Source organism: Xiphophorus couchianus, chromosome 5 (assembly GCF_001444195.1).
Source record: "Xiphophorus couchianus chromosome 5, X_couchianus-1.0, whole genome shotgun sequence".
NCBI classification, from domain to species: domain Eukaryota; kingdom Metazoa; phylum Chordata; class Actinopteri; order Cyprinodontiformes; family Poeciliidae; genus Xiphophorus; species Xiphophorus couchianus.
This window is the reverse complement of record NC_040232.1, coordinates 4,215,471-4,236,526: the sequence shown is the minus strand read 5'-3', so window position 1 is coordinate 4,236,526 and position 21,056 is coordinate 4,215,471. Positions and strand designations below refer to the sequence as shown.

The 21,056-nt window shown below is 36.4% G+C and overlaps 2 protein-coding genes across 5 annotated transcripts in view; one reads left to right on the top strand and one right to left on the bottom strand.

Moving 5' to 3' along the window:
• The window catches only part of herc3 (HECT and RLD domain containing E3 ubiquitin protein ligase 3), a 34,082-nt gene extending 30,631 nt beyond the window's left edge, over positions 1–3,451 (bottom strand). For both annotated transcript variants that reach the window (XM_028019292.1, XM_028019293.1), the window contains exon 1: positions 3,354–3,451. The gene's annotated coding sequence lies outside the window, so the exon portion shown is untranslated. The remainder of the gene's footprint in view (positions 1–3,353) is intronic.
• Positions 894–18,504, top strand: ppm1kb (protein phosphatase, Mg2+/Mn2+ dependent 1Kb). 3 transcript variants are annotated; one of them, XM_028019296.1, is made up of 8 exons: positions 5,223–5,342; positions 7,117–7,198; positions 8,068–8,600; positions 9,323–9,423; positions 13,696–13,861; positions 14,917–15,061; positions 16,544–16,678; positions 18,024–18,504. In XM_028019296.1, exons 3-8 carry the CDS (start codon positions 8,128–8,130, stop codon positions 18,153–18,155), a joined length of 1,152 nt encoding a protein of 383 aa, XP_027875097.1. In that variant the 5' UTR covers positions 5,223–5,342; positions 7,117–7,198; positions 8,068–8,127; the 3' UTR covers positions 18,156–18,504. The 3 variants fall into 3 exon arrangements, with proteins under 3 accessions (XP_027875098.1, XP_027875095.1, XP_027875097.1); XM_028019297.1 differs by lacking the exons at positions 5,223–5,342; positions 7,117–7,198 and adding an exon at positions 894–903; XM_028019294.1 differs by lacking the exon at positions 7,117–7,198 and having other exon boundaries at positions 5,212–5,342.
• Positions 18,505–21,056: the final 2,552 nt, after the last annotated feature.

The window sequence follows — 21,056 nt, the reverse complement described above, 5'->3', positions numbered from 1 at the left end:
TGCATGCGATTTCCTGCCAAAGTTAGGTACACTTTATTTTCAAAAGAACACTAAACACTGGAACTGATAAACAAAATAAACAAAACAACCAAAAACAAAAATAAAATGGATTCTCAGTCTCCATTAACAAAAAATGTACTTGAATAAAAACTAAACAACATAAAGCCAAAGTGGAAATAAATACTGCATTCAACCAAAAGAGTGCAGATTATGAAGTCTGTATATTATGTTGCCCTTCAGTAATAATTAGATTTAAATAGAGAAAATGGGCACATCGACTACCTGATGCAATAGTTCACACTACATGATTTTTTGCCCTTATTTTTCCCCTTAAGACAATGTTAGAACGCCGGCCGTTCTAAGATGATCGCTTACGATTTCGTAACCGATCATCCTGTAGTGTTTGGTGTGTTACGGTAGACCAGGGGGCTCAGTACGTCGATCTCGGGAAGGTTTTCAGTTGATCTCGGCAGCAGGTGACAAACTGAACGCCGCCAGGACGATGAGACCAGAACTTCCTCTTCTGACGCGCTTATCAAAATATTCACTAAGATCCTAAACGTTTGTAGCTTCATTAAAGAATTATAATAATAAAAAAAAACTGTTAAAATTTATATTCTCAGTAATTATTGTTTCAACAAGGTGTTGCGCAATTCAGTGCGTTTCAGTTCCATTAAAAAAAAGGCGACAAAGACCGACTGACTAGCAGAGCAGGAGTTGCATTAGCTAATCAACCATCGCTGTGATCAGGGGGCTGATTAATAATCGACAAATAAATATCAAGCCTGGAAACTTGACTGGATTTTTTTTGTTTTTACTTGACTGGACGTAATCGCTGCTCCGCTTGCAGGGCGCAGGCGGTTGCCACGGCAACGGGTGTGCTTAACGAGAGAGAGTAAAACGGTAGGAGAATCTCACTGAAGAAGAAATATACTGCATTAGGTTTTCTATCACTTTATTGTTTCTGCTATAACTGATGTATATTTGCATATAAAATAAGTCAATAGAGTTTAATTTACAATTTTTATGTCTTCGTGTCATGAGGTAGATCTCAGCCGGCTGGTGAGAGAAAAAGTAGATCTTGGTATCAAAAAGTTTGAGCACCCTGCGGTAGATCATCGTCGTTGCCGCTCCTATCTAAATCAGGGGTTTTCCCCGACTGGGAGCTTAACGCAGCCTGTTCAATGTGACAGGTAGCCAATCAGAAAGCAGGATTCTCCTCCGCGCTTTCTCAGTGGAAATTACGGAGGGGAATCCCAAACAGCTGATACGGCGCAACCCAAAGTCCAGCAAAACAACATTAATGTTTATTCAACATTTCGTGCAAAGAATATAGAAATGACAAGGGGAGGAGTTGGAGCGAAATTGCTACCGCAGTTGCAACCCGGTAACTTTTCAGCTGTTCTTCGTTAACGTGACGTAAATAGGTTCTAATGATTTTCATTCAGTCAGGACTGACTCTAGCCACATGCATTGCAGGTAGATTGTAGTAAAGCATTGATTAATGCCTGGTTTTAAAATTAGTTAACTGAACTTGTAGCCATTATTTTGTGCCCATTGTTGGACACCACATGACAGGACCCAACCCGATCGAACCGTTATACCTAGGATTTCTGTCGGCTAATGTGTGGCCTGTCAGGTTTTAAAAATGGGCCGACTATCAACTCTAAGATCGTGTCGTGTGCGCTGGGCATTACACTAAGGAAATGGGGAAGGGAAGAGTCAGTGGAGAGCACCGGAGTTGAGCCTTTTTTCATTCAGTGTCATTAACAGAAAGAGAAAAAGGCCGGAAGAGACGATAATGCCGATAATTAAAATGACGTCGATAGTTTTAATTTATCGTACGATTAATTGATTTATCGTTTATGGCAACAGGCCTAAATATAGAAAAAATATATTGTTATTGATGAAAATATAGTAGAAATAATACTTTTTAAAGTCAATATTAGATAATTACTGACTTCAAACAAGTTTCTATATCTTGCTGAGAAGTTACTTGTAAGACAGTTTTGTCTTGTTTCAAGTGGATTAAGATACTTGCACTAGAAACTGGACCAAAAATACTTTGTAAGATATTGTGTTTTTACAGTGTACACAAAACTAGAAGTGCATCAATTGTAATTATCTGGCTGAATACAATGTTCACATTCTTGCAGAGGTAGGTAAGTATCAGCCGATCTCCCAGAATGAAGGAAATCTGGGCCATTTATTTTCCTTGGTGCTGGTTGGCTGTACTCCCAACAGTGTCTATGACTGGATGACTGAGGGTGTGCTTCTGTATTGTCCTAAAATAGTTTCCACTGAGAATATATTTAGTGTTTGAGGCAATTGTAGGAATAACTGTAGTTTTTTTTTAAATAAAAGCACTTAAATAATTTATTACATGTTATATCTTTTGGTTTTGACTCTTTGTATACAATAAAACTTTTTTTTTACTCAATCACACAATGAAAACTTGGTTCTGGGAGTTTCCTAAAGCAAACAGTGTAGCTTTCTGCTCATATCTACTGTAATTTAAGATATGAAATTATGGATTCTGATAGGTTTAATGGCATGAATGATTTGTTAACCAACCAAAACAAATGCAAAATTTTTATTCTTTTGATATAAAGAAAATTTCTGGAGGCATTTTGGCTAACTTTTTGGTAACCAATCATTGAGATTATCAAAATATACCAAAAACAGAAGCTACATTTCCTGGCGCAACCGTCACGGGTTCAATTCCCTGCATGTGCTCCACTTCCTGAAAAGCTATGTAGTAAGTGCCAAAAAAATCTTTTAAAAAATTATCAAAAAAATAAATGAGAGATCAATTTCTCTGTAATTTTCAACATGATTTAAATGCTTTGATTTCACATTTAACTGCATTAAAATCGATCCATAAAAAATAGCAACTGCCACTAGTTTCAGTTATATTCTTATAGAAACCGTCCTCAAAAAACAAGCCTCTCCAACATCAATCTGTGTCTCAGTTCATGTTTATTAAGTCAAAGGATTATCAGAAAACTCCGCTCGGCTAGCTGCTAACTTTAGCTCTTTTCCTGTGCATTATAACCCCTCCAACTCTCAGTCATAACAGATTTTACGCTAACAAATAAATTATAAACAACTATATTATACTATAATGACTATAATGAACTATAATGAACACATGCTTATGCCCACCGATATCGCTTTATTTTAGTAGTAAAACCTCAAACAGAACCAGCTAAAAAAAACAGCTAACTGAGCTGCGAGCTACAGCCGCGCTGGAAACCAGCACAAATCTTAATATCGCTTCTGTTTGAAACGTCACCTGGACGGTTGCTATGGGAAAAATAATGTTTTTTAAATCGCACAATCGGTGGTCTCACCTTGACAAATGCATGTTGAGGAAGGGGCGTTTGGCTTCTGGTGTGCAGCTCAGAAAACAAACGAGGAAGTGCTATAGCTGCTTACGTCACCAAACGCCTCAGAGGTAGGAATGATGTGATTGGTCCGCTGAACCGGAAGTTCAAGTGTTATTAAAAACTGAAATCTTGTGGCCCGTATATTGATTTCAATTCTGCTTTACTCAAATTCAAAAACAGTTTTATTTGTCACGTAGCGAGATTATATGTTGTTATATAATCCGAGAAGTGATGCCTTCTTTTTTGGGACTTGGGGTCATAGTTCAGGTATTATTTTATTTAATTTTTTTAATGCTAATTTGCTGCTCCCCGTTGTAAAAACAGGGTGGGTAATGTTTCCACAGTTACTCATTGAAGCAACCAAAATATGTCACAGATATTTGTAATATTTTATTTTATTCAAAATGCTGCTTCATAAATTGTAATTAAAGCTCCAAACTAGGATGTGTACTACTTGCTAAATATTACATTTGTGTTGTGAATTTAAGAAAAAAGTTTATAACACTTAAAATATATTAACCACTAACTACTGCACTCCATATAGTATGACTATTTCACACAATGATACTGCCATGACTATATTTGCAATATATTTTGCAGCACACTAGAAGCAATTGGGGCTTAGCTACGTCCCCCCAATAGGTATTGGGAATATCAGTCCAACAGTGTGCAACAGATTTAGGACCCATATGGGTCCCACTTTTTACCCAAAGTCTTCTCTCGCTCAACATACTGTGGATATAAAATGCCACATTCTGCAGAAAGTTTTCAAAGCAGAACAATGTCAATGTGAAAAAGCTTCAGTCAGGAGGCGGGTACAAAAGACAAGCCATTAGATGTACAATGGAAAATAGTGAAGATAATTACAACGTATGGGACAACAGAGCAGGATTTTGCTTCAAAGTAGAAGAAAACACCAAAAAGAAACTGGGCAAGAGGTCTGCAGCAACAAAAACACATAGCAATGTCTGGAAAGTACTGACTGCATATTACAAAAGTTTCCTATAGACATCATGCATAATCTATGAAGTACGGTGTCATGACATAATACTAGTAAATATGACCACAAATAAGTGTTGGAACGTAGACCAACCAGTAAACCAATAGCCAAGCTCTCTTTTCACTGCAACAGACTGCTACATAACTGCAGACATCCCTGTCCTCCCTATATAAAGTGACTATGTTAGTGACTAACCCAGGACTGCCTTACAGTACCAACAAATGTGCCACTTTAATTCAAAATAGACATTTCTTAAATTAATGCACTTAAATCACATCTTAAATATATCAAAACGTTTTCAGAATGAGATTATGCTACTGCAGTAGAAGATGACTAACTTCTACACATTTTAACTGAGCGGTTTCAAGAAATTTGAGGAACTTGACAAAAAGCCTCAAAACCACAGGGTAGTTTTGCATAGTAAAACGAAAATGCAGAAACAAGTTTGGTTTGGTTTAACCTTAAATTCCTGCAGGGTAAAAGGAGAACTAAGGCAAACAGTAAACTCTCAAATTACATAAAAAGGTATTTAGGCAGTTCTGGATAGTAAATACAGGGAGCTGGTCCACATTGGGACTGCTAACAAACTCAAAATAGAGTCAGGTAAATAAAGATACATACACAGGACAACCTTTTGCTGTCACATAAACTCAATTATTTATTCACTCATGCTACAAAGCCCCATTTGTTGACTTTCTGCAACATACACCAGACGCGGCCTTTTGATTTGTGGATGCCCGTTGCAGTCATAACTTGATGGACCAATCGGAAGCGCTGTTTGCGGGGCGTGAGACGAACTAAAAGCTGATTGGTGCGGTCACATCAGAGAGGCTTTGTTTGATAATACCGAGAAGAGGGCGGAGGTGGTTTTTCACTCTGTTTTCATTCAGTCGCTCGTTTGGAAGTAAACGCAGGGATTCGACACTACAGTTATATTTTTAAATAAATCCAAGGTATGACTTTTTAATACACAATACGAGACTTTAAGTAGTGGTGTTATTATGTTTTTATAAACTGCGTATCTCAAGCTAAAGTTAGCCACGTAGCTTGTTCGCTAAGCTAGCTAACTCGCAAGACTAAAAATGACGACAGATCCTTTTTATTGACGCACCTCACTATTGTAGTTGATTTTATTTGCTGTTATATTAAGGGCATTATAATTTTATCAAAGGCATGAAATAATACTATTACGTAGTAATCAGGCAACGTTTATACTGCAAATAATAGCAGCTAGCGAGAGAACAAAGTTAGCTACAACGAAGTCAGCTTCTGATTCGACGCTTAAGTAAAGAGGTATTTAAGGAATTTCGGCTCCGGTTGAAAAGCTAAAATATCTAAAATGTTAAAACTTGGACTCAACAATTCCACACTTACGGAAGGTTCACTGGAAAAACGTTTAGGTTTCGCGGTGCTTTAGTTCTCTTCGCGAAAGCTAAAACAAAGTAGAAATTTCATAAAATACATATTCGTAAAACTTAATCTTCTGATTAGGTTTTACGAATATAGTTTTTATCAATCTTCAGTGGGGTTTGTCCAGTTTTGAGTTATTTGGCGATATTAAATGGTTAAGTACAGCTGAAAACATCGTATTTGACAGCAGTTTGTCATATCTGTATGTTATTGCATCATTTTGAGGCGTTCATTTACAAGTGGTGAATTTAAATTTAGACTATTTAGTTTGCACGTGGTAATGTTTTCCCACTAATATTAAGAGTCTTTCTTGTGTTAATTGTAATCAGTATAACTACACTCAGATATAAATGTAAAAGAAATCATGTTCATCATTCACATTTATATAGTACACTCTAATACTACAAATAAGTGGAGGTGCAACTTGCCCTGCCTCAATGTATAGGAAGTTGAGAAAGCATCTGATAAAAATTAAGACGCATAGACTGGTGCTGTTTAATAAGTTTCTGTCAGTTGGCACATTCATATCAGGAGTTTTTACTTTACTAAGTATTGTTTTTTCCTGCTCCACTGGTTGCTTTGGGTTAAAGGAGCTGCTGAGTGTATATTTTAAATTTACACAAGCAAGCATACTTTCTGGAAAAGTAAATAACCCTAAATCAACAACATCAGTTCATAATTTTTACCACTGACTGCTGCTCCGGTCATTTAAAGTTGTTGGGTTTTTGTGGCTGCAGAAATGTTTTGCTCTGAGTCAATTATTTACCTTTTCTCTGCTCACAGGCAGGTATTTGTGTTTCCTTTTTGACCTTGCTTTCATTCCCATATTTTACTCTATTTTTGCTCCAGATAGTAAAAACAAGATTGAGTTTCCGTCTTTAGCAGAAGTAGTTTCTTGGATAAAATCTTGTTTTTGTTTTTTTTTTGTAGATATGCACCAATACACTTTTATTCACTTCTGATACTGATATAGATATCTGAGGTTTAGTATCATCCAACTCTGATCTGATGCAGAAAAACTGAGCTGATTATACTTGAAATGTGTCTTTTTTTAAAACACATACATAAATGTACTGAAATACAAGTTTATTTGATAACTCTACACCAGTAAAGCACACTTCCATCCACCATACCTTCACAATTTTGGACAAACATATAAAAACAACTTTAACTTGTTCAGTCAGTGCAATTTAGAATATAACAGCCAATGTAAAGCAAATAATAAAGAAACTGAAACTGACAAAAAGTAAAAAGTTGTTTGACTACTTCGGGCTGCACTGTGGCGCAGTTGGTAAAACTGTTATCTACAACTTTTAGATGTGCCTCTGCTGCACCACACCTGAATAGAACAACTGGGTCGTTAGCAAGGCTCTGGAGAACTAATCTAAATGAAGAGGAGGTAATTAAGCCATTTCATTCCAGTGTTTTGTACCTGTGGCTCATCTAAAAACTGAAGCACACCGGCCCTTGAGGACTGGAGTTTGATACTTGTGTCTTGCAGCAAGAAGGTCCTGGGTTCGATTCCCAGCCCAGAGTCTTTCTGCATGGAGTTTGCATGTTCTCCCTGTGCATGCGTGGGTTCTCTCTGGGTACTCCGGCTTCCTCCCACAGTCCAAAAACATGACAGTCAGGTTAATTGGTCTCTCTAAATTCTCCCTAGGTGTGAGTGTGTGTGCATGGATGTTTGTCCTGTCTGTCTCTGTGTTGCCCTGCGACAGACTGGCAACCTGTCCAGGGTGAACCCGCCTCTCGCCCGAAACGTTCGCTGGAGATAAGCACCAGCACCCCTCCCGATCCCACTAGGGACAAGGGTGTAAGAAAATAGATGGATGGTAGACTACTTTGGTCAAACATGTAGCAAACCTTTCAAATGGTTCAGAAAGTACAGTTAGGAATTCTAAATAATGGAAAGTAAATAAAGCATCACATCTCTCACAAAGCGTAGAATTAGACTGAATAGATCTGTCCTTAGGGATCTGGAACATTGTCACAATACCTGTTCTAGAATTTTATTTTCAATTTGGAACCTATACAGATATTGGATATTTTTTTGTAAAGATCTGCACATTTGTGACTTGACAGATTTTATATACTTGTATTTTCCTAAATTGGTAGCAAAGTGCACATGCTACATCTTTCAATAACATTGCCAGATGAAACAGTTTTATTTTTAATTGTGCAAAATGTTATACCGATGATATTAACATTTCAGTTAATTTACAGCCCTAATAAGATTTTTATGTCCTTTTCATTCCTGTTTCTCTTCAGTTTTTGAACGTTGTGAACACCTCCACCCCTCCTCCTTCCTCTGTGAGTATCTGCAGGGTGATGTCGGCTTCCTGTCTTGTGCGCCTGATCAGGTGCAGCGGTTCTAACATTGGTCGCAGTGGTTTGCTACAGAAGGCTTTCGATCCCCTGCCCTTTCAGCTCGATAGCCACAAAACAAAGTTACCATTGTTCTGCAGACAAGTTTATGGACCTTCTGGGAGGCAATACAGCAACACGCGCTTCGATCCAGACGGCAGCGGCCGCCTTACAACCTGGGACTCCTTTGGGATTTGGGATGATCGCATCGACGAGCCCATTATGCTCCCCCCTAGCATTCGCTACGGCAAACCCATTCCCAAAGTTAGCCTATCTAAGATAGGGTGTGCATCTCTGATCGGCCAACGCAAGGAGAATGAGGACCGGTTCCAGGTCTCCCAGTTGAATGAAAACACCCTGTACTTTGCTGTGTTTGACGGCCACGGCGGCTCAGAAGCAGCCGACTTCTGCGAAAAATACATGAAGAAATTCATCCAGTAAGGGAATCGTACATATAGACACGTTGCATGTTATAGTCTATATCTGGAAATCTTTTCACATGCACACAACGCTGGAGGGCAAAAAGGTGATTCTTTTACCGGCCATCCATAGCTGTGGTGCCTTTGTAGAACAATCCCTTTAACTAAATGAAACCTGGAGATGCAGGTATTAATCATTTAGTACAATGCGCCACAGCAAAGGGAAAATAGCGAAAACATTGAAGAACATCTCAAAACCACTGATATTCTTTTTTCTCATTCGCTTTGTCAGCTACACCACACACAGGCTGGTTGCCATAGCAACTGACAACAACACCAACACATTTGTCAGGATTCAACACCAAAAAACATGCAAAGAACAGAACATTCAGTCCATTATAAACATAGTATTATGTTTTTAAGCTTGATGTTTATCTTGAGATTATTAATAAGTGATTGCTGTGGTAGTTTAGCCAACGCTGCTCTCTTAGCTAATCTAACACGGCGGTGGTTGATTTACTGATTTAAACAACTACTCTACTGATGATTTTTAGCGCATTATATTCATAACTTAACAGCTAAAACCAACGGTAGTCGTCGTCAGTGAGCAGTTTTTTGCCCTCCAGTAGGGAGTTGCAGGTGGGATCTCGCACTGCAACGTATAGTTTTACACCCAAATATCATTGGAAATAATCGAGGAATTAAAATTTTTGGTGATAATATTTCTAATCTTTTTTCAGGGACATTCTGGCAGAAGACAACAATCTGGAATCGGCTTTAAAGAAAGCTTTCCTAGAAGTAGACAAAGCTTTGGCAAAGCACTTGCACTTCTATCCAAATGGTAGGTACTGTTATTTGAATATCCCTTTAACTATTTTTTGTACACTGTATTAAAACACATGTATTGATTTTTAAACATAGATTGTGCTTTTTTCCTCCTCCTGTATTTAAACCAAATGTACCTGTTCTACATATTTGATGAGGTTTTAGATTTTAATTAGAGGTCTGTCTTTCCTAATTTTTATTTAATAACAAACAAGCTATAAAAAGAAGAAACAGGCGAAATTCAGTAAATATCAAATAATTCAAATATGCATATAGGCAGCAACTTAAAGGAAAACCTAGGTAGTTAAATTGATGGACATTAAAAATGATGATCTAATTAGCTTGATAAGTAATTGCATGTTAATCTATTGCTGCAGTCACTAGATAATAACATTTTAAAGATTTTAAAAAGTGAGAATTTTAAAACAGTTTTTACTCTCCATCATACAAACGACCTGCAAAGCTTTGTGCAAATTTTGTTTAAAATAAATGTTTATTTTCTCTTAATTTATCTGATTTTCAGGATTAGTTGGTATTCATCCGATCCTCAGCAAGTCTTGAATAAATGCAAAGAAAGTTAAACAGCAGAACATAAAATATTTAATTTTTGTTCCTGGGAAGAAACTAAATCAAAACGCAGAGCACAGTGTTGAAAATGGCAGTCGCTGCAGATGAAATCAGTTTAATTAAATGATCATTAGTGCTTGTGAGTCTATCTGTGAAAGCAGATCATGGATGTTTTTCTTGACAATTTTTAAGGTAATTAATTTTCCATTCTATTGGATAATGGGAAAAATATTTAAGATGTTGCAGCAAATTTGCCTTCAGGTTGAAGAATCAATTAGAAAACGATTTTAGGGATGCAGATGATTATTTTTGTAATTGATTACTCTGGCGATTAATCAAGTAATCAGTCATACATATTCATAGTGGCTAAAATGCAATAAAAAGGCATTAATTGAAAGCTGAAACTTTGCCACTTGATTTCCAGGTAGAATATATTTACAGACAATGAAGGGTTTTTTTTATCTTAAACGCGAAATGTAAAAATATTTTGTACAGTTTTGGTTTAAATCCTGCCCTGAGTATGTTTTTCTTTCATTGAATTGTCTTTTTCGAGTCTGTATACTCCAGTTAACAATTGAATCAATTACTAAATTAGTTGACGATTATTTCAATTAGCAGTTCATCTCGATTAAAACAAATGAAGAGATTTAAAAATATGGGCTGCACCAAAAAGCCTCCAATATGATTGAATAGCTACAGTTTCCAAAGCTGCAGCTGAGCCAATCATCAACTATAGATCAAAATATTGTGTGATCAGATGAGGCTCGGCCCAAAATCATGAACAAGATGATGATCCGTGATAAAGTGGTAAACAACAGCTAACTAATAACTTTTAAAAAGTATTTTATCATTAAAGCTGCCGTATGAAACTGTCATCATGTTAGTAACAATATGTTATGAAACAGATAATCTGTGAAAAAAAATCGAGCTTCTCTGTTTTCTCACAGTGCTAGCTAGAAACAAGCAGAGCTAGGAGGCGAATCTTAGTGCTGTCAATCATTCTTGTGTACATGTCGCTCTTCCCCTGTTGCCTCTCTAATAGCAGGATCTGTAGTGAATGCGAAGGCTAGTTGGCTAACTTCATGTTCACTAACTTCATGAACAGTGCCATTTGTCTACTGATGATGGCAGATAAATGGTTTTTCTTCCATTGGCACATTAAGCAGCACGAACGTAAGTGCGATTGACAGTGCTAAGACCCGCCTCCTGGCTCTGATTGGTTGTTTTCGGTGCTTTTCTTCAGACAGCAATAGCAGCTTATGGAGGAGGGTTTTTCCCCCACATATTATCTGTCTCTCATTATATTGACACGACTTGGTGACTGATTAGAAAAAATAAAAACTTGCATACAGCAGCTTTGAGATGTATTTAAACGTTTCACCCACTTTCTGGATACTGGTTTATTTTTCTTTCTATCCTGGAAAAGAAAAAACAAACAATTGTGTTTAAGTTTTACCAGACTTTATTTTATTTTGTTTTGTCTTCTGGCTTTATTATTTATCTTGTAGGACTTTATTATTTCTTTTTAATGTACAAAGCATCAAATGTAAAATTAAATAAATAAATAAAAAATTTCAATGTAAATTTGACCAGATACTGATTTTTTTTTTTCCAATCTGTCAAATAATCCAGTGCAAGAAAACAACAGACTTTCTCTTGAAACACTAAATTGCACATTTGCCGCATGAAGTTAGTTTTTCTCAGTTACTATTCAGTTTGAGAGAGAGATTATATCTTACAGTGAAAGCCAGTAAACGTGTTATGTGGCCTGATTTGGGCCACGCTGTGTGAAATGTCCCAATATGCCTGTGTGTGTGTGTGCATGTTATCTACGGCAGCTGCTGACCCAGCTCAGAGCTGGAGGCCCTTGGTACCAGTGTGGATGACGAGAGGATAGATATTGAAGGAGAGTCCAGCGGGTCCTAAATCCTGGACTACTGGAAGGTTCCCTATCTTTCTCTAAATCCTCTTTCTTTCTCTTCTCTTACCAAGTGTATGCTTCCTGTGAGACAATGCATCTGTTTGACCAGCTGTACGACATGTTCGGTAGCTCATTAGTGAAAGACCTTCAATAAATGCAGCATGTTTAACACACTGTGCACTCCACATTTAAAGACGCTGCTGGTAAAAACATGCAGGAGCAAAATATGAGCTGGTAGGGTAGAAGTTTTACCACATTTTCATTTAAAAATCTAAATTTTTCAATAAATTGATGATGTCACGCTATACCAACATGAGTATTTGAATTAATTGGAAGTGTTTGTGGTTAAAATTCTCAGTTCTGTAAAATTTTTACAACGTGGATCGATGAGCCGTAGCAAAAGTCTCATAATTAAGCTTTTTTTGAGCAAAAGAAACATGAAAATAAGCAAAACAAACAAACTGACAGCCATATTTCAAAAGTTTCCACCTAATTGGACGAGGACAAAACAGCTTTAGGGAGGTTGTTAAAATTTGCACAACTTTTTGAAACATTTGGTGGGTTTTTATCAAAATTTTATTAACATGGCTGTCGTGTGGCAGAAAAAAACCCTCAAAACCTGTACAGTTTCATAAAATGTGCCCCTTTACTCATTAGATAATTTTGAAATGTCTAGAATCTGTCGAATGTGACATCATCAATGATTAACAGTCATCAGATTGAAAATTTTATATATGCTGTATATACACTTGTTATAGAAAGAATTCACTTTCTTGAATGTTTTCCCCTTTTTGCTTCTTTTACAAATCAGTTGTGATCAAGAAAATGTGACTTTTTTGGACAAACCCTTTTGACTTTAAGGGTCTGAATATTTACATAACCAGTTATTTTATGTTACATATTTTTATTTAATTGTGATTATTTGGTAGAAATTAGTTTTCACTTTGACATTAAAAGGATCTTTTCTTTTTCTTGTATTTTATTCAGTCAAAAAAGCCAAATTTTGTTGATCGTGACTGATTTGCACAAGCAATAAAGGAGTAAAACATCCAAGAGGGGATAACTCTGTAATGGGAAACGTATGTGAGTTTTGGAAATCCCAATTAAAGTTTGAATCTCTACATATTTTCCATCACCTTATTATTATTGTTGTAGAGAAATTTGTGAGAAACATAAAAAAAATGGCATTACAGAAAAACCTAAGGAAAAATAGATTAAAATGAAATTTAAAATGTGACTACTTTGTGATGATTTTAAGTTGTTTCTGTAAAAGATGAAATTTTACCAGGGGTGCCGGTAACTGTGGAGGGCGCTGTGAGATATTATTATTTAGCAGATTTCAATAGTTTTCCCTTAAGGAATTAGACATCACTGCTGTTTATTTGCACTTTTTTTGTTTTTCAGATTAAATGCCTATAAAAGGAGTTGATGTGTACCTTTTTATACTTAATAATAATTTAATAATTCCTGCAGAAAATAGACATTTAAGGTTAGCTTGTTTGTTATTATACAAGTCTGGACTCTTAATAAATATGTTGTGTGCCATTTGTTTTTAAGGTTTATTTTTGCTATGACTCTTACTCTGGATCTCAACTTTGTGCTGCAGCAGTTCTACCTGCATGTGTGATTTACATCCTGTTTACTGTGTAAACCGTAGTTTTTTCTGAGTCTAAAACAACCTCAGCCCGTTTGTTTACGTTCTGCTCTGTGGATGTGCGACACGCCATGTGACTGTTGACCTTCTGTGTGTTTCTGAATCGGCTCGTTCTGCCTCCGACGGTTCCTGCTTTGTCTTTGTAGGGCCGGGAACGAACGCGGGAACCACCGCCACCGTGGCGCTGCTGAGGGACGGCATCGAGCTGGTGGTGGCCAGCGTGGGGGACAGTCGCGCCATGTTGTGCCGCAAAGGCAAGGCTCTTAAGCTGACTGTTGACCACACACCTGAAAGAAGGGATGAGAAGGAGAGGTAAGACTTGCTGGATGATAAATTATCCCAGACGTCATTGCGATACACGGTAATATTTGTTGTTTTGAGAGTATTTTCGAGTAATATAATGGAAATAATGCAAGAACACGTTCTCAAACATCCGTAAACTTTAAATTCTGATGAACGTTTAACACTGGAACTGGAAAACATTTTGGGTATCCAAAATAAATAAAACAACAAATCAATAAGTTCATTCAGTCAATTTAACTAATTTCATCATTAATAAACAAACACATTCTCTTATAACACTTCCTCTACATGAGTGGCAAAGGAGCAGGAAAAAGAAAATGTATGTAGAAACTTTCCTCTTTTCCAATAATTACAAATATTTTTCATGTCCACATACTTTAAATGCAAACATTATTCTCCTCATTGTTAACTCAAAAGCGTTTAAGACTTGATCTTTTTTTCTTATAAAGTATTTTGAATTGGTTTAAAGTAGAGCATTTTCATCCGAAATATTCCATAATTTTACTCCACGATGCACCAAAATGGACATTAGCTTTAAAATATTACGCACAGTTTAACTTTTGAAATCCAGTTATTTCTCTCATTTGAGCTTAAGGCAAAAGGTTTTTGTAAATTAATAGGCAATAATGTATTTCTAGCTTTAAACATAATTATGGTAATACATTTTTTTAAGTTAAACAAATCACTTAATTTCAAGATGTGACTGAATAAAAAAATATTTGTATGTTCTCTAGCATTCACCTTATATAGAGCTTACTATATAAGGTGAATGCTTTTATATGTGTTGTTCCATACTATACAATAAGTCATATATGGAGCAAAATTAATTATGAAGTCTGTAAATAAAATTGTCCTTAAAAGAAAATGACTAACTGACACCAAAGCAGCAGACTTGAAACCTTTTTTCATCCAGTTTTTGGCAGAAAGAGCTGCCATGATGGCTTTCATTTTCCTATAACCACAATGGTCTGAGAGACAAATGCGTTTAACAATAGTAAGTCACTGTTGCCAACTTTGCGATTTTTAATGCTGTATTTAGTAGAGACCTTTTGTGTTTACATCAGGATAAAGAAAAGCGGGGGTTACATCACCTGGAACAGTCTGGGGCAGCCCAACGTCAACGGCCGGCTGGCGATGACACGCAGCATCGGAGACTTTGATCTGAAGAAGATGGGAGTCATTGCTGAGCCAGAAACCAAAAGACTCACAGTAAGTTTAAAACCGGTTTGTTGAAACCAGAACACAAGTTTATTTGACCCGTTTTCTTTCACATATAGACGTGCTGTAGCCTGACGTTGCCCAGCTCCTTCTGGTGGGCAGAAAACTGTGCACGGATGATGACTATCATTGATTTTGGCTAACAAGTTGTCAACAAGACATGCTAAATATTAATGTACATGTGATATATTAACAAAAAAAAAGGGAAGCAGAGTTTTACTACCAATCATCAACACTACGATAATTAGATAACAATGTCAGAAAAAGTTTTAATTTTTAAAAAAAAAGCACGCGAGAGGTAAGTAGGTCAGTTATGCTAGCTTGACTTTGACAACCTTGACACGTAGACGTGCTGTGGAGTGCGGTGCGTTTCAGTTCAGTGAAAGAAACTTATATGTAAGTTGACCCACACACAAACCTTCTGACATTGTCAGTAGGGCATGTGTTTAAATGAGCTAATCAAGCACTGCTGTTGTTAGAAAAATTATCTAAGTTCATTTACTTGTGAGTTTATTTGAAAGGTTATGTTTTCATATTATTTTGTGTGTTGTTTGCTTGACTACTTTTCTCTTGTGGTATATTATTAACTGTTTCTTGGGTGTTTGCTCGGGGGTTGGAAACGTTTACACATTCCTGTGTTATCAGCTGCTTTGGTCATTAGCTGCCTGTGTTATCAGCTGCCTGTGAAACCGATTGGTAACGGTCAGCCTCCTGCCTTGTAAGGGCATGTCCACAGAAGGTTCCAGAACATCCTGTAGTAAAGGTCTTTGGTCCATTCTTTGTGTGACTGTGTGAAAAAGCCCAGCCTCCTTCCTTGTAATCATAATAAAAGGCAGTTGGGGACTGAGAGCCGGCGGAGTTGATCACAGACAGTGTTTGATTCTCCGCGTCTGGCTCTGCTCCCCTCTTCTGCAGAAAAGCAATTTGTGTTTTTGGTTGATTCCTTGCAGGTTAGGAACTAAAATAGACCCAACAGCTGTGTTCAGACGATGACTTATCAATAATCGCAAAGTAAACATCAAGCCTGAAAACATAAAACTGTTACCGACTGAATGTTCTGTTCTTTGTGTGGGAAATGTTTGGGTGTCAAATCCTGACACATTAGTAGAGCTATTGTTAGTCAGTTGCCACGGCAACAAGTCTGTGTGTAGCGTAGCCAACGCGAAGAGCGAGAGAGAAAAAAAAAATGGTTTAGATTTTTTTTACGTCTTTTCTGTGTTATTGTTCCCTTTGCTCTGATGCACTGCACTGAATTAATCATACCTACATCTCTAGATTTCATTTGTCAACAAAATTGTTTTATTTTGATGGTTTGTGACAGAATCGCCTTTTGCCCTCCAGTGTTATACACATGGAAATTTCTGGATGTAAACAATAATATGCAACGTATCTGTAGGTAACGACAAGTTGACCTTAAGTCTTATTAAAGTGTTTCCTGGCCAAACTGCTGAAGTGTGTTTCCGTTTTCTGCAGCTGCATCATGTCCATGACTCCTTTCTGGCTCTGACCACAGACGGCATCAACTTCATCATGAACAGCCAGGAGATCTGCAACGTCATCAACCAGTGTCACGACCCCAAAGAGGCAGCGCAGAGAATATCTGACCAGGTGAGAAATACTTCAAACTTGGAAAGAAATCCTCCTGAATGGTTTTGCATTTTATCTGCAAGCCTTAGGATGTTTTATTAGGATTTCATGTTATCGACAAACACAAAGATGAATATAACGTAGAAGTGAGGGAATAGGAAGTGTGTAAATGCAACTCAGAGCACATTTGAAGGAAAAAGGTTTTTAATTAGGGCTCGATTACATCTTTAATCAAACTCTAGTTTATTTGGCGGAGAGTCCGGTTCGTTTTCGGAGGTTTGAATTTGCAATCAGACCAAAAACACAAACTCTGGTCCGCCTACAAACCCATTTCTTGGTTGAGTTGAAATGAACTCTGCGGCGGTTCGAATCCAAACGTTTCACATCTAGTTGACCGATCGTCCAAAAGCAGGAAGTGGACTGCAGCGCAGGGCATTGTGGGTAAATAAAAAAACCAAAAAAAAACATGCTAGGCTGATGCTAGAGGGAGAAATAACTTCTGGTCTTTTGCTAAAGATAAAGAGAAATCAATAATCTTCTGAGACTCGAATATTTTATTGAACCCAAAGGGTAATTAAATGTTGTTGTAACTCATATTAATTAAAATTCTTGTAGATTGTTGATGGTGATAGCTGTTGGAGGAAGGATCTGCTGTCGCCGACTGTATTACAGTGAATTTGAAGAAGCCTCTGACTAAAGACAGTCTCGCAAACAGGATTGTCCGTAATTTACTTGATTTTATGTCTTTGCATTATTAACCATCACATTTGGAAATGACTAAAAACTAAAACTAAAATTGCTGCCAAAAACAACAATGCTCCCAAGCTGGAATTTCTTTCTAATATTTAAAATTTGCTCCATGGGGGAAAAAAAGTACTGAATTACGACTTGATGGAGGTCTGTTACACTTTTTTATTTAATTATTTTTTATGTATTTTATTTATTTGAATAATCAACACTTGAATATATGTAAATTGATTTATAGTTACACATAAGATAAGAGATAACATAAGATAAATCTTTATTGTCATTGTCACAAGAACAATGAAATATAAAAAGTGCCATCAGTCAGTGCATATGCTTAAAAACAAAAAATAACTGTCTCACAATTCACACACAATGTAAGAAATAACAAATAACTGGTAAAAAAAAACAAAAAAATTGTAATAGTAGTAAAAAAATTGTTTTTCAGTATTTATTTTCCAGTTTGTTGCAAAATTCACTGTTGTGTCTTTGTGCACTATCAATTAAGTACGTTTGAGTAATTTATCTAATGAAACTGTTAAAGAAGACCTTTGATATATGACTTACAAAACCAGCATTTACAATTTCTTTCTTATTTAATCTCTGTTCTCGTCTGTGTCAGGCTCTTCACTACGGTACGGAGGACAACAGCACAATCATCGTAGTGCCTTTTGGCGCCTGGGGGAAACACAAGAGTTCAGACGTCAGTTTCTCCTTCAGCAGGAGCTTCGTGTCCAGCGGCCGCTGGGCGTAGCCTGACGCCGCCCGCATCGACGAGCTGCTTCCTGCAGACTTCGCTAACATGTGCAATACAGGCTGTGCTCCCTGGATGAATACAGAGTTCAGTTTGTCCTGATGTTTTTAGAGCAGCTCGATGTGCAGTTCCCATGGAAACCGGGGCTGCGAGTTCATGATGTGCACTAGATATGAAGTAATCCCTTGTTATATAAGGTTTTGTACACAAATAATGCAGCAACGTTGTGGTGCTAAAAACAAAGAAATATTTGAACGACGGGAAGAAAGTCATCAGCAAATTTGTAGTTATGATGGACTATAAAACATGGGAAAGTCCAGCACTTAAACTTTGATGCTTGATAATCAGTGGAATAAATTCTAACCAACTTATAAACACTTGAAAAGAAAGATTTAACAATATAACATCTTGTCCATCGGTTTGCTAAGTGTCTCGTTTTAAACAAGGAGACTTCATACACAAAACTGTGACCTTAAACCTTCAATTAACCACCTTCTGGAGCTTTTAAATATAATTTTTCTGTTTATGTCCAAATTCCTAACTTAAAATACTTTGGAGCTAATTACCACCAGCAGCATTGCAACACACAAAACCTTGCCAACTTAATTTAACTAGTTTCTAGAGCAAATATCTTAGTAAACTTAAAATAAGATAAAACTAACTTACAAGTAACTTTTCAGCAAAGAATAGGAGCCTTTTAAAGTCAATAATTCCTTAATATTGATGAAAAAGTAACAGTTCCACTTGCAGATTATTTTACCAGGTACAATATATTTTTCCCATGTTTGAGGGAAATAATCTGCCAGAGGAACTAGCACTTCTTCATCAATATTACAGAACTATTGACTTAAAACAAGCTCTTATATGCTGCTGAAAAGTTACTTGTAAATTAGTTTTATTTCTTCCAAGTGTACTTCGATATTTGCACTAGAAACTAGACAAAAATACTTTGTAAGATTTGTTGTTTTTGCAGTGTGTCGATACTATTTGATCGTATGAAAGCCAAGATTTCTACAGTAAATTGGGATGCATTAATTAAAACAAACAAGCAAAAAAAACCACAATCCTTATCATTGAGGTCTGTTTTTTCTTTCTAAGGAATATAACAAACATATTTTTTAAAACATTAGCATAAAAAATGAATAAAATATGCTGCAGGTTTGTTGGCCAAAAATAAAAGTTTAAAATCCGACGAAAAACAAATAATTCCTATTTTCCGTGCATGTTGTTTAATGATGCATTTAAGGACTTAAAAATAGTGTGAATTTCTGGTTTTACTCCATTCATCAAAGAGTAAAATTATCAGTTTTCTTTCCATATTCTTCTAGTCTTCATTTTGAGCCGGTCAAAGGGAAATCGTCTGATTTTGTTGACAATCTGATTGGTTGTTGGCTCCAGTTTAACCAGTATGAGTTTAAAAAAAGCCTCCCGTTGTTTAAAAGTTCAAATTTCTTCAAATTTCCTACAGTCCAACTTGAAGAATGCACTGAGAAGGCTTTGTAGTTTCAATCCTCCTTAAATGTTTGCAGAACATTAAGATTTTGCTTGTTTTGCTGTTAAAATGTGTAAGTTTAGATTCGTTTTTAAGGGTCCAAGCTTCTAATTTTAAGGATTTTATCAACAAATTCATCTGACCTGTCCACAACTGCAAAAATTCACATTTTAATGATATTTGTGTCACCAAACCGTCACTGAAAACATCACTTATCACCATTCTGGAGATTATAGTTGGAGAAAATTAAAAGTTGCTGCACATTCCTACAAAGATGTGTTTAGGGTACAGGAATATATAGTTTCTATGTTTTGTAAATAGTTATATTTATGTACCTCTGTAAGACTGATCATATATATTAAATAAATGTCATATTTATCTTGGATCCCACATATCTGAATATTTCACATGTGCAGGTTCTGTCTCGGAACAAAATGGCTGTTCAGCTGGGAAAAAAGCTGTATAATGAAACCTGCCTCACTAATTAGTCAGTAGAAGAAGACTTGAACTAAAACGGTTGGATCATTTGGTGAACGGTTTTCTTCATGTTCTATGTACGCAGGATGTCTGTAAATACTATCTTTACGTGATGAGGCTGCGATTTGTTGTTAAATATGTGATTTATTGTATTTCCAGTAACCTCCACCCACAGCCTTGAGTTGTCTCCTGCAGTATGTTCAGTGTTTTACTGTCTGGTATTAAACCCTGAGTAGATTCCTCATCATAACTGGGAACTAAATGTGACGCATCGACGACACGGTTACTGTGATTGTTTTGTTTTATCTTTTTTATTATTATGATTTTTGCTCCAACTTCCAACTACTTGTCAATCATTAAAAAACTAAATGAAAAAAGTTTTATTTTCTGTTCTGTTCTGGTTGATTAAGAGACGCTCCATGAACTATTACCTAGCAACCCCAGCAGAGTTCCGCCCGTTACCTAGCAACGAAAGTGGCGCTCCAGCACATTTGGTTAGCTAGTTTTACAGAGTAGGAGACAAAATCTACCGGTTTCTTGTTAAATAGTGCGGCCAGTTTGTTCACCTATTTATTTTATCTAGAGTTTTTACGCTAAATGTTTCAGACGACCTTGTAAGCACAGTAAGCTTTTGTAAATTTTGTTTTCTAGTATATAGTCTCCTTCTCACCCTTAATTAATGCATAATTAACAGTTAATGATTTATAAAGTGTTTATAGATGAAAGGGTAACCTTTTATAAACTATTAGCCTTTTTGTAATGTAGTGACTAAACTAACTTACAAAAAAATTTTCATCAAGAATTGAGTCTTGTTTTATGTCAATAAAATAAAAAAATTTGTTCCACTGGCAGATTATTTCATTCATAAAAATACATTTTTCCATAATTTGCCAGTGGAACTAGTACTTTTTCATCCATATTAAGGAATTAAT